This window comes from Sinocyclocheilus rhinocerous, unplaced genomic scaffold (assembly GCF_001515625.1).
Source record: "Sinocyclocheilus rhinocerous isolate Xijiao unplaced genomic scaffold, SAMN03320098_v1.1 scaffold351, whole genome shotgun sequence".
In the NCBI taxonomy this organism is placed as follows: Eukaryota; Metazoa; Chordata; class Actinopteri; order Cypriniformes; family Cyprinidae; genus Sinocyclocheilus; species Sinocyclocheilus rhinocerous.
Genome location: NW_015639774.1, coordinates 19,960 through 32,637, shown reverse-complemented (window position 1 = coordinate 32,637; position 12,678 = coordinate 19,960). Strand labels below are relative to the sequence as shown.

The 12,678-nt window shown below is 36.2% G+C and overlaps 2 protein-coding genes across 2 annotated transcripts in view; both read left to right on the top strand.

The window, feature by feature from the left end:
* The first annotated feature begins 1,541 nt into the window (after positions 1–1,541).
* dnajb4 (DnaJ heat shock protein family (Hsp40) member B4) lies at positions 1,542–5,784 on the top strand. Its single transcript, XM_016567628.1, has 3 exons — positions 1,542–2,016; positions 2,466–3,040; positions 4,719–5,784. The coding sequence occupies exons 1-3, from the start codon at positions 1,806–1,808 to the stop codon at positions 4,950–4,952; spliced, it is 1,020 nt and encodes a 339-aa protein (XP_016423114.1). The 5' UTR covers positions 1,542–1,805; the 3' UTR covers positions 4,953–5,784.
* Positions 5,785–6,220: 436 nt separating this feature from the next.
* Positions 6,221–12,678, top strand: part of gipc2 (GIPC PDZ domain containing family, member 2) — a 19,423-nt gene continuing 12,965 nt past the window's right edge. The window contains exon 1 of the mRNA XM_016567638.1: positions 6,221–6,784. Coding sequence (XP_016423124.1) covers positions 6,518–6,784 — 267 coding nt within the window. The 5' untranslated portion in view covers positions 6,221–6,517. The remainder of the gene's footprint in view (positions 6,785–12,678) is intronic.

The following is a 12,678-nucleotide window of genomic DNA, read 5'->3' as shown; positions in this document are numbered from 1 at the left end:
GATTAATATTGCGATCCGACGTAAAATACGAAATGTTCTTCTTTTAAAAGTTACGATTGATACTAGAAATAGTTGTAAGTAAGTCTATTAGATTAATTTGTGGTGAATTGTATTTTCACCTTATTTACTCTGATAACGCTGAGTCAGAGGATGGAGCACAATGCGGTGGTCCAGCTGAAAGCCAGCATAGCAGAGGGAAAACTCGCGATATACCGATGCGAACCAGCAGATGGAACTGTGGCGTGTGTTATTATATGGATTAGCTGTGCGGCCAAACATGGTTATTTCTGGTTATTTTCTTTATGTTGTATTCCTATTAGACTCGTTATCTAATATGTATTCAAAGATTAGGTTTACTTCAAATATGCAAAGCCGGTCTGGGTGCCGGTCTGGGTGAGGAGAAAGTTGGGATGGGGAGGAAACTGGATCTTGTATTGGCAGGGTGCCACCTGCCAGTGAAAGATCGAACTACTATACTTAGAGTGCTGCCTTTTATTATCTCATATTTTCCATCTATTTTCAGAAAATTACGTCTAATTGTCTGCATCTATAGTGACTTTGATTACTAGCTACAACACAAATGAAGCATTACAGTTTTAGAGTAGCTAATATGCCACTGAGGGGTCTGGCCTATTCTTTAGTTTTATTATTAGGCTATTATTGTTTAGTTCTATTACTATTATTTTAGTCTAAATGTTTAGAGTGATCTGAAGGACAGATGGGGTTAAATTGTCCTGATGGGAGACAATATAATAACCTAGCCTAGAGAAAAAGAAAGGTCATATGATGCTGCAGCTAATGAACCAGCATAAGCTAATTTTGGAATGAAATATTTCTTATGGCCTACAGTAAGCATATCGATCATTCATTTATGGAATGTCAGGCTTTCTTTAATCAACATACGACGAAAGACAAAATAGAGCCATTGTGCAATTTGGGGTCATATTTGATTTCATTTTAATTTAAATTTTACTACTCTCTTTGCCTTGTTTCTCATACAAGAATATAGCAAATGAAATAAAGTGGAACCTCTTTCTTGTCAGATTTGTTTTCATACTGTAGATAGATAGATAGATAGATCAATGGATGATGGGATTTTTTGGAACATATGTCAAGATATGTTGATTATATTTGATTTATGTTGTTTATTAAAGTTTATTTCGTTATATTACTGTCATGTATGTTTCCCTGGTGGTGTTTTGTGTTTGTTTAATACTGTGTTTAGTCTATTCTTAGCCAGTGTTCATGGAAAGTCCGTCTTTGAACTTCATCAAAAGATGAAGTCATCAGATGTCTTTCCACTTTTACCACTTGCATTATTATGAGGCTATGCATATATTTTAATGCGCAAATCAGATTTTTGTAGATTTTCAAGGTTGGTAGGCTATAATAACATTCTATTATCTACTGAAACGTAGCCTACTTTACGATCTGTAAAATATAGGCTACAGCTAGATAGATAGATAGATAGATAGACTACACATAGTCTACTCCTGAATTTAGGTTTATCTGAAATGGGAAATGACGTGCCTCAGCTATTACGTTCTAGAAAGCACTCTGATTCCAGAGCTGCACTGGTACAGGGGAGGGAGCAATGGCTATTTAAAGATGGTAAAATAACACAAGATCTTTAGTGCTGAGTAACCGCCTCCAAACAGACACAACAGGATCAACTGATCATCTGTATCGCGGTTTAAAGAGGCAGGATTTGACACCGTAGCCACGACAGTGCTTTTATTCACTTCTTTTTCAAGAGACTGACGAATCCTCGGGAATCGGCGCCAACCGGGTCTGCATAGGAGAACATGGGCAAAGATTATTACAAAATATTGGGAATCGCAAAAGGAGCATCAGACGACGACATCAAAAAGGCGTACAAAAAGCAGGCTCTGAAATGGCATCCTGACAAAAACAAGACGCCCAATGCGGAGGAGAAATTCAAGGAGGTCGCGGAGGCTTATGAAGTTCTTAGTGATCCAAAGAAACGAGAAATATATGACCAGTACGGCGAAGAAGGTAGGCTTCCTTCATCTCTGTATTTTCCGAAATAACAGCGAAAATATGAATGCTTAATCCTTCTGTCTGCTAATCTCTTAAATATCTCGGATGTAGGCTACATGTTGTAGTAATGAAAACGGAATCTCAGGATAGGCTACGCTATACAAAGTTGACCATAAGCAGTCAAGCTTTTTTTGTCCTTTTAGTGCTCAATCAACGCATTCTTTAAAATCGGAAGCAAAGCTCTGTAAATGTTGTGTATTTAAGAGTCGAAACTGGATGTCACCGCTGTTGTAATTATGAATAATTGGTCTGACGTGCGTATATTATTTGTGTTTATTTAGGGGGACCGCAGTGGGGTGCATTGTAATTCAAGCCTTTAACATCATGAGGCCTGTGGCCTAAATCTTCCTCAGTTTTTCTCCCAGAGATAAAAACGTGTTTTCTGTCAAATCTATGCATTTTAGGCCTTAAAGGAGGTGGAGGGGTGTCCGACGGGCCAGGAGGCAACTTCACCTACACCTTCCATGGAGATCCTCACGCGACGTTTGCCACGTTTTTCGGGGGAGCCAATCCTTTCGAGATATTTTTTGGCAGGAAAATCAATGGACGGGATGACGATGACATGGAGGTGGACGGAAGTGACCCCTTTGGTTCTTTTACGAGTTTTAACATAAATGGATTTCCACGCGAGCGAGTTGGTCAGGGCGGTCCGCCGCGCAGAAAACAGGACCCCGCGATCCACCACGAGCTCCGGGTGTCCCTAGAGGAGGTGTTCCATGGATGCACCAAGCGCATGAAAATCTCACGCAAGCGCTTGAATCCGGACGGGCGGACCTTGAGAGCCGAGGACAAAATCCTCACGATTGAGATCAAGCGTGGGTGGAAAGAGGGAACTAAAATCACGTTTCCACGCGAGGGTGACGAATCGCCTAATACTATTCCTGCCGATATCGTGTTTGTCATTAAAGACAAGCCTCACGCCCACTTTCGACGAGAGGGGTCTGATATCGTGTACCCGGTCCGGGTCAGTTTGCGCCAGGTGAGAGAAGCCACTGACTGACATCTGACTGTTGTGCTATCTATCTATCTATCTATCTATCATCTGACTATTGTGTTGTCTTGCTGAGTATAATATAGATTTTCACCTAAATTAGATAACTCATATATTTTTTTACTCCCAAAAGCATAACAGTATTTTACAGTAAAAGTGCATGCAATATAATATTCAACCATATATGGTAAACTAAATTACAGCAGGCTTATAAAACTATCTATTTTTCAATCCAATGATAAGTCTGACTTCAAAAATGTTGTCTTGTTGAACATAATATAGATTTTCACCTTGTAAATGATATGATAATGCATAATTCTACTTCCAAAAAAATTTAATTTAGACAGTATTTTTCAGCAAAATTAGTCCTAGTTATTAATTCCATTAAATTCAATCTAATTTTACACCATTTATGGTAGGTTAAATTACAGCATGTAAGAATTACAGTTTAACAGTTTTACAGTTTATTGCCAATTTACTTGTTTTTACTGTAGCATTTTGTTTCAGTTAAAATTATAAACACTTTTATAGTCTATAGATCTATTTATCTGTGCAAGTTTGTATAAGGCACAGTTTTGTACATTTGCCTAGCTAAAAATGTTAAATTCTTTGGGTGAAATCTTGTCTCTTACATAATGCAGTTTGGACAGGAAGGAATATGAGCTCGATCATCTGTTGTGAGATGCCAGAAAAGGAGCTCGCCCACTTAAACTGTTACATGGCCATCAAGATGTGCATATATGGCAGAATCATTGATAGACAGTCCTGTGTCTGTAAATGTCATGACACAGGGTGGCCGTCAAAACCATTGAAATATGATTTTAGGCTGTTGGATGGGATGCAGGTGATGAAAAGGAAAGAGTTGGATATATTTTTGCACACAATATTTGCAGTATAATGAATAGAAATGATGGTAGGCCTATATGTGTACAGGATACTATCATAATGGGAAAGTTGTGTGTTGTTCCCAGCTTCTTGTCCTGATGCTTGTCGTTTTAAGAAAATCATTGATAGACAGTCCTGTGTCTGTAAATGTCATGACACAGGGTGGCCGTCAAAACCATTGAAATATGATTTTAGGCTGTTGGATGGGATGCAGGTGATGAAAAGGAAAGAGTTGGATATATTTTTGCACACAATATTTGCAGTATAATGAATAGAAATGATGGTAGGCCTATATGTGTACAGGATACTATCATAATGGGAAAGTTTTGTGTTGTTCCCAGCTTGTCCTGATGCTTGTCGTTTTAAGAAGAAAGTTTAAAGAAATAACTGAGAGTCAAGATGTGCATGAATATCATGAAAAGCTGAAAAATGAATGCGTATCTAAAAGCTGGTCCAATTCAATTACAGATTAATCAGAGTTGAAAGCAGCTCACACCAGGCATACATAAAACTTAGTCAGTCATTGTTTTTATAAAGGGATGAAAATGTAAAACTTTTTATAACTTTTATAACTTGTTTTATATCTATTTATATTGTAGTTATGCAGTTATGAACAGTTAATACCGTACTACTTTTATGTAAACTTTGTCTTAGTAGTAGAACTAATAACACATTTAAAGTTAAAGTTTAGAATATTTTGGTAACAGAATATTGTTAATAATATTATTGTAAAGAGTTACCAATATTTCTTATCTTACAATTGTTTTGTCTTTGATCCTAGTCATTGTGTGGCTGCTCTGTCACCGTGTCGACGATAGACGGTAAAACGTGCAATATGAAGATAACCGATGTTATCAAACCCGGCATGAGGAAGGTCATTGCTGGACAAGGACTGCCCTTCCCAAAGAACCCAGAACAAAGAGGGGACCTCATTGTGGAGTTTGATGTGAACTTTCCTGACAGTCTGCCATCTAATGCCAAGGATGTCCTGAAACGACACTTACCGACCTCATAAATTGAGCTTGGACAGACTATATAGTGACATTTCTATATGAACAATTCAATCGCCTAATATGACAAATCAAATTTTGAGAATGTGCAATTTCTATTTTTTATCTAAATGCTTGTTAAATATATATGTTATATATCTAACACATACTATATATGAATTATGTTGCATGCCTGTGTATGTCAGTGACAGTACCAACTTAAAGTGCAATCTGTGTCTGAATATTTTTTTTGTTCTCGCAAAGTTACTGTTATTTTTATGCTTCTTTTGAATTGTGCCGTATGAAATGTTTCATTGAAATCAGTGTTTTATAGACTAAATTATACAGATTTATTTGTTTGCCTTTTTCAAGTAGATCCCATCTGTACTGACAGATCGTGTACTGTTCTTCTTTCTAAATGCAAAGTATGTCATTTTTTGTAAATTATGGCTTGGAGTGAACTGTGTTATGGTACCATGGATACTTGCCTTCATTTGCGATGCTAAAGCATTTAGCAAGACTCAACTAATGCCTTTTCAGATCTGATATGTCAGATCCTTGTAAATGTGAGCAACGGACTCACGTAATGTAATTGTCTTTGACAGAGACCAAACATTTGGTTACTTGTGCTGTGGGTTCATAGCACACCATGCTTATTCATAGAACGTTAGGAGAGCGTTTGCATTGGTAGAATAATTTTATTTTACATTTCCACTCTATTGACTACTCCTAGTGTCTTGTGTTTGAAGTTTATGGATAAACCTGTATGATAGATTTAATAAAAAAATGTAGCAGGTACAGAATCCTCAACTACTGTACAAGTGATTCATTGGAATATCCGCCAGAGGACGCCACATGTTCAAAATCAGACTACATGACGGAAATGAGGTCCAAAATAGTCGGCAACCTTTGCTAGGCTACTCAAAATTAGTCATCTTATCAGAATGATGACTGTGATTTATGAAAGCATAAACGAGATATTAAATCTCATTGAAAAGAATGCTGGCAAACAAGACTGTATCCTTACTAAATGATTAAGATTAAGAGTGAATGGCACCAAGATGTAAAAAATTATTTACACAGTGCTGGATGAAATGTACAATTACAAATTCAAAATGGGTATTGGTTATCTATAGTTTCTACACTCACGTATCTGTTATGTAATCTGACTTTGGAGAGGAAAGTGTATCTTCAATAGGCTACTACTTATGCTATAATAATCGTTCTTGGTAGGCGTATGTTTATCTTCATCGACTTTCACCAGTTGGAGTTAAATAATTGACACCTGAGCCAGGTAAATGAGTTGCTGGATGACGTCACGGCGTCCTGTAGCGCGCGTGCTTTCGGCCATAGAGTTGTTCATTGTCTGCGCCTCAACGGCAAGAGAGTTTACAGTAGATCCGCATACCGTCTATTTCTAATCTGCTACCTGTTGAATACTACCGTTCTTAGCCCCCGGCTCGCATTCGAAGAGTGGGAACGAGCTGAACAAAAAGGACACATTCAACAGGTTGATTTGCGTCCTTCAATGCTTTAGCTGTCCGGTTCCCGTGTACTTCATTCCCCCTACGGATTTACAGGAGGAGCGAACATGCCTTTGGGACTCAGGAAAAAGAAAAACAAGTCGAGGGAAAGCTCGAACTTAGTGGAAAACGAGGAGGTCAGCGGACACGCAGTTGTCGGGAAGTCCGCGGTGAACGGTGGCGGACTCCCTCCTCCACCTGCCAGCATGCGACCGAAACTGGTGTTTCACACGCAGCTCGCACACGGGAGTCCCACGGGCAGGATCGAGGGCTTCTCGAACGTCAAAGAGCTGTACAGCAAAATAGCAGAAGCGTTTAATTTAAGTCCGGATGAGGTAAATGTCAACTATTAAACATATTTCTTTTTGAGTCAGTACGCAGCAGAGGCGGACAAAGTAGCTACTCAATTCCATTACTTGAGTGAAAGTAGCTACAGATACTGCTGGTCAAATATTACTCCATTACAAGTAAAAGTTGTAAAGACAGATTTTTACTCAAGTAAAAGTACAGAAGTACTTGCTTTAAAAAGTACTTAAGTACCAAAAGTAAATTTCCTTTTTTATGTCAATGCACTGTTTTATTGTTGTACGTAGTACTTGCAATACTTCTGAAGCAACTTAGAATACATTACACCTACTGAATACAGTACAGTGAAATCCTGTAAATACAGAGTGATAAGGAAGAAAAAAAAAGCAAACCTGCTTTAAAACCCAGCAACACAACTGTAGCTGTATAACTTTACAACAGCAACACTGCTTTAACAAAAAAGCAAAACAGCAAGACGTATTTGGCATCAAAACAAACATTTTAAAAATGCTGTCTAATCGCTCTCGCTGTACTTTGATGTCACACACAGAATGGTCTGTGCAGTGCTGCTTCAGTCAAACACCTTTTGTGTTTTATTAGGAGACGCACAACAGTTCTTCTGTGGCTTTATAGGTAATATTTTCACTTACACAATTTAGCAAAATCAGACAATATTGTGTGTAATGTATACCACAATATTAACTTCTTATTATTGAATTGTTGTAAATAAACACCACGTTTGCAGCTGGTCAGTGCTCAAAAAATGCTGGGAAATCACTTCATGTAGCCCTACAAGAGTGATTACTGATAAACTGTCTGAAAAAAAGAAAGTCACGTTTTAGAGAAGAAAAAAATCACCCACCGACTTTCAAAGCTTCTACATAGTAACGACTTTCTACTTCGAGGATCTTGATAGAAATGTAGTGGAGTGAAGAGTACAATATTTGTCTTTCAAATGTAGTGAAGTTAAAGTCATAAGTTCCCAGAAAAAATAATACTCAAGTAAAGTACAGATACTCAAAAAGTGTACTTAAGTACAATACTCAAGTAAATGTACTTAGTTACTGTCCGCCTCTGGTACGCAGGCAGTGAGTCAGAAATAAATTACACAAACCAAGTTGCTAATCAAAAACCTCCTCGTGAACTACAGTGCCTGGTGTTTGCATAAGGTGCTTCTTTCTGGGTACAGGGAAGAGGGAACTGAAAATCGCGGGTTGTTGATGACATTTCTGTCTGATGATAACCAGCTTTGGGTTTCAGAAATGAGTTCTGGTTGTGTTCTGAAATTGGTACTTTTTGTAAAATAATAAAAATGTTATATGGGTCAATGGCAAAAGGGGTAGCCTATTTGATATAAAAAGGAAAATCTTTTAAAAAATCTAGTTTAAAATGCATGTGCCAGGTGCTTAGAAATGTCTTTTTTTTTTTTTTATTGTATCAATACTACTAGTACTATGTACTAAAATACTTTCCAAACCTTAATTTCACCCAAGTGGTGTAGCTATGTAATAATTTCTATAAACACAATTTTCATACACATTTTTTTAAGGAGCAACATATTTTTGCAGATATCATGAATACAAAAGTCATAAATATCAAGACGTTTTCTTATTGTTACTCCATTTGAACTGAACAACCTTTTCATAAAAAGGTCAAGACTAAATGACCTCCACAGTCATGAGGGTCTAAAGGGGTCCTCTCTGTTTTATGATGTTTTTGTTACATGATAGATTTCCTGTGTGATGGTTATGACACACTGATTGACAAAATGTAATATTTTAAAACAAAATTCAAAAATGGTTATTTTATTATCCTTTAAAAAAGGCAAAAACATTTTTTCTTAATTTTTTTTCAAGAATTTGCTTCTTCAAAAAACTTGTTTTCCCCCTTCATTTTCATTGTTGGCATAGTTCATGGGTTATGTCTTTGTAGTGCAAAGAAATATGTGCAAAGACATATGTGTTTTCAAGTACATTTTTGTATTTGCGTTATTTGCATAACTTACTAATAGATCATACAACAAAGATAAGTGGTATAACATTGACCCATATACATGATTTTAAAAGCATCACATAAATCATTTTTAGTTTATAGTTGTTGAAATAATCTTCAAGGTGAAATGCCAACACTCATAACTGTTTTAAATTTTGGTGAATTGGTGGCTAATTTGTATGAATTCGTACAGTCTTCATTACAAATCACGTCATACAAATTCATACAAAACCACCACCTCATAAAATAGCTACGTTTTCTCAGGATTGGGTTGCGTTATAGGCTTTTGAGTTCAGTATATTTGATTCTGGGTGCTTTAAAGCAGTGCATACTTTCTAAATCCATAGAAAACTAAAAAAGTATTGAATACAAAAAGATTCTCCTAAGGCACCAGGTGTTAAAATCCTATTGGTTGCAGTTAAAACGTTTATTTTTCAGAGTGTCAGTGAATAATGTTGTCTGGCTTCTCATATATCATTTGGTCTTTATTTGAGAATGTTTCTTAGAATGCTCTGCTCTGCTGAAAACACTTAAGGGGGTTCATCCCAAAAACCAGTCGGACTAGTAACTGGACTTTTTGGCCAGACCTATCAGACAGACCTATCAGGTGTGGGGTGTTTAAAGGTTAGCTAACAGATGGTTTTGTTTATATTCTGAAAATAAATCACTTGATGTCCTTGTGAGGTTTTAACCATTGCTGATACCTCAATCCAGCACAATTTCTTTATAAATGTACCATTAATTATATGCATGTTCAAATGGTGGGTTCGCTGATGATGTTATAGGAACATTGCAGGTCCTCAGAGGAAGTACCTCACATCCTGTTACAGTGGGCACAATCCTAACGCATGATGATAAATCGCTCCGGCCTCCTCGGGGATAGAGGGAGTGTGGAGTAGTGCATACTGTGCAGCATTTCATTTCTCTTTTGCACGTGTTGTCTATTCTTAGTGCTGTATTTACCAGAATATTGGGATGATTTTTTTAGCTAATGAAGTGGCTACTATTTGGGATTTAAGTAATAACTTGAAAGCTGTCATATTTAATGGATTCTTTGGTATACTCGGATTACTCCCAATATCGTAACACCCAAGGCATCCTTGTCGGCTTCCAGAAAATAAGTATACCCGGTTAAAAGGGCAGTGTCGATTAGGTTAGACTGCCCTCTGTTAACATGTTAGCGCTTGTACAACATTCATTACCTTCCTATGCAAAATTAATGTGACAAAGAGACTCATTTTGTCAAGTGACTGGCAGACTGAAGCCAGACTTCTCAGTCATCATTGATGGTAGTTAAGTTGGTTTACACAAGTAAAAAGACATTCATCTGTAATTTCGCAGAACTTCACTGGTCAATATCTGTTTATTACTATGACATTTGAACTCTGTTGCACATGTTGGATTGCGTGACTTCACTGAAGTGTCCTTTAATAGAGCTAACATATCATTTGTTTAGCATTTGCATGCAGGTGCTGCTGTCTGGACATTGCATTGTCTGCTCAACAGTCGGTTTTGCTTTCTATGTTTTGCAGGATCAATCGATTAGGAGTATTGGTTGATTGTTGAGTCCTCAGTTGTCTTTGAATTAGCAGGCCTATCTAGACCAGACTCAACATTTGCTTTAGGGCCTTCAAACTGCTGTGTGTTTTGACTAGTTCATTTTACTTTCTTTTCTCACCAGTTTATGTTCTGAGTAATCTAGTAGTGTAATCTGCATTGATCTCCTCTTTGAAGTCCTTATTAAAACTAAAAATGAACTAGAAAATCTCCGTCTATTTGATTGGACAGTACGTAGCATTGCTAATGGAGTTATAATAGGTGCCAGACAAGTTGTGACCCATTCGTTTTCCATTAAGATAGAAGAAAGCAGCAGTGAAAATGGTGCCATTTATGTTATTTTAAAGTTCAAATGAGTTGTCAATGGGTTGATCTGTGCATGCTGGCTTTTTCGCTTTTGAAAAGCTAGATAGACAGCAGCAATGTTGATTAGCTTCAGTGTTATCTGGTGTGGCAGGTACACACAGTATATCTCCGTGTGACATCAGCATACACTTTCATGTAAACTGTAGAAGTAGCAATGGCCTCCAGTGAGGATATGTACAATCTTAATTCCTGTAATATTTCATAGACAGTATCATCCATTGTAGATACGAGACCAGTTCTCTGTAACCATTTGAAATCTGACTAAACACTTAATTCCAGATATGTCAGTATTGAATTATTCAGTGACAAGGTATGCAATTCCATATTGTTGTTTATTAATAAGGTGAATTTTGTAAAGCCCAGCAGGAACATCAAAATTAAAAGGAAGTGAAGCATTTTATATTTTGCTTATAAAAAAATTCAGCCTATTTTAATGTGTATTAAAGACCTAGAACTGCAGATTTGTGGCACTGAAAGTAGCTAATATAGGTTACACTTTTTTTTAAATGTCTTTTTTATTGGAAAATCGACCAGAAATATTTCATGACTCATTTCTACACTACACAAATTTTTGTCTAGTCATATCTTAGAAATATCCGACCCACAAACACCAACAGCTACCTACTAACATTATAGTTCATGATTAAGTCATAACTAAAGCATATTGGCCAATAAAAAGGGGACAATTTTTCAATGTGTCAGAATTCAAATGCAGACTTCCTGTTTCAATATGTCAGCAATGGGAAAAATATATCATGGGGTTATTAAGAATTTGTGTTACCATAATTCAAATATTTTTTGATACAGTTTGTTTGAAACCGTATTTATGCATCAAGGTAGTATTTGCTGCATTGCCTTTATGCTGGTTTTAAAAAAAATTGTGTCCTGACAGTTATTCTCATTACTGTATTGCATTATTGTGTCATCATCACCAGTGGTATCTGTTCTTTGTCTGAGTGTTTTTATTTTAAGAAATTTTTATTTCAGTATATCTCAAAGCATATTATAATATTGTACTTTTTATTCCACTACATTTCATAAAAAACATATCGTTCCTCATCATTTCATTGATCCAGAGTGAGTTTTCACATCTCCTGTAGCAGTTTCATATAAAACTAGTATGTTTGCATAGTGTTCTTCTCAAAATGTTAACACGTTTTTATAATGACGCCACTCATTTATTTCATTCAATTGTTTGCACGCTTGATAAGTCACTATCAGTAACAGAAACTGATATTTCATTCAGGAATGTTTTTATAATAAATCAAATACTTTTGTACTTTTACTCAAGGGTACTTATATCTGTACTTTTACTCAAGTATTTGATTTGTGTATACCACAGAAATACAAAGATTAAAAGTAAAAGACACATTACAGCAATGAGAGTTTGAAAAAAAATGCCTTGAGTAAATTCTTTGGGAATATATTGAATTTTATTTTCAAAGCATTATATTGACTTTTTTACCTTACAAAGCATTGATTCATAAATCATTCAACACAGTCTTTCTCGTGCATGTCTTCTGCCATTTTGATCTCACACTTTCATTTAGAAGTCATTTACATGCTTGTCATATGTGATCCTGGACCACAAAACCAGTCATAAGTGTCAATTTTTCAAAATTGAGATTTGTACACCATCTGAAAGCTGAATAAATAAGCTTTCCATTGATGTATGGTTTGTTAGGACAATATTTGGCAGAGATACAACTATTTGAAAATCTGGAATCTGAGGGTGCAAAAAAAATCTAAATATTGAGAAAATCGCCTTTAAAGTTGTCCAAATGAAGTTCTTAGCAATGCATATTACTAATCAAAAATTAAGTTTTAATATATTTATGGTAAGAAATTGACAAAATATCTTCATGGAACATGATCTTTACTTAATATCCTAACGATTTTTGGTTTAAAAGAAAAATCAATAATTTTGACCCATACAATGTATTGTTGGCTATTGCTACAAATATACCCCAGCGACTCAAGACTGGTTTTGTGCTCCAGGGTCACATAT

Excerpts from the sequence above, each read along its gene's own strand:
- dnajb4 (XM_016567628.1), top strand. The coding sequence starts at position 1,806 with ATGGGCAAAGATTATTACAAAATATTGGGAATCGCAAAAGGAGCATCA. Across the intron at positions 2,017-2,465 it reads TGACCAGTACGGCGAAGAAG|GCCTTAAAGGAGGTGGAGGG; the intron begins GTAGGCTTCCTT and ends TATGCATTTTAG. Across the intron at positions 3,041-4,718 it reads TCCGGGTCAGTTTGCGCCAG|TCATTGTGTGGCTGCTCTGT; the intron begins GTGAGAGAAGCC and ends CTTTGATCCTAG.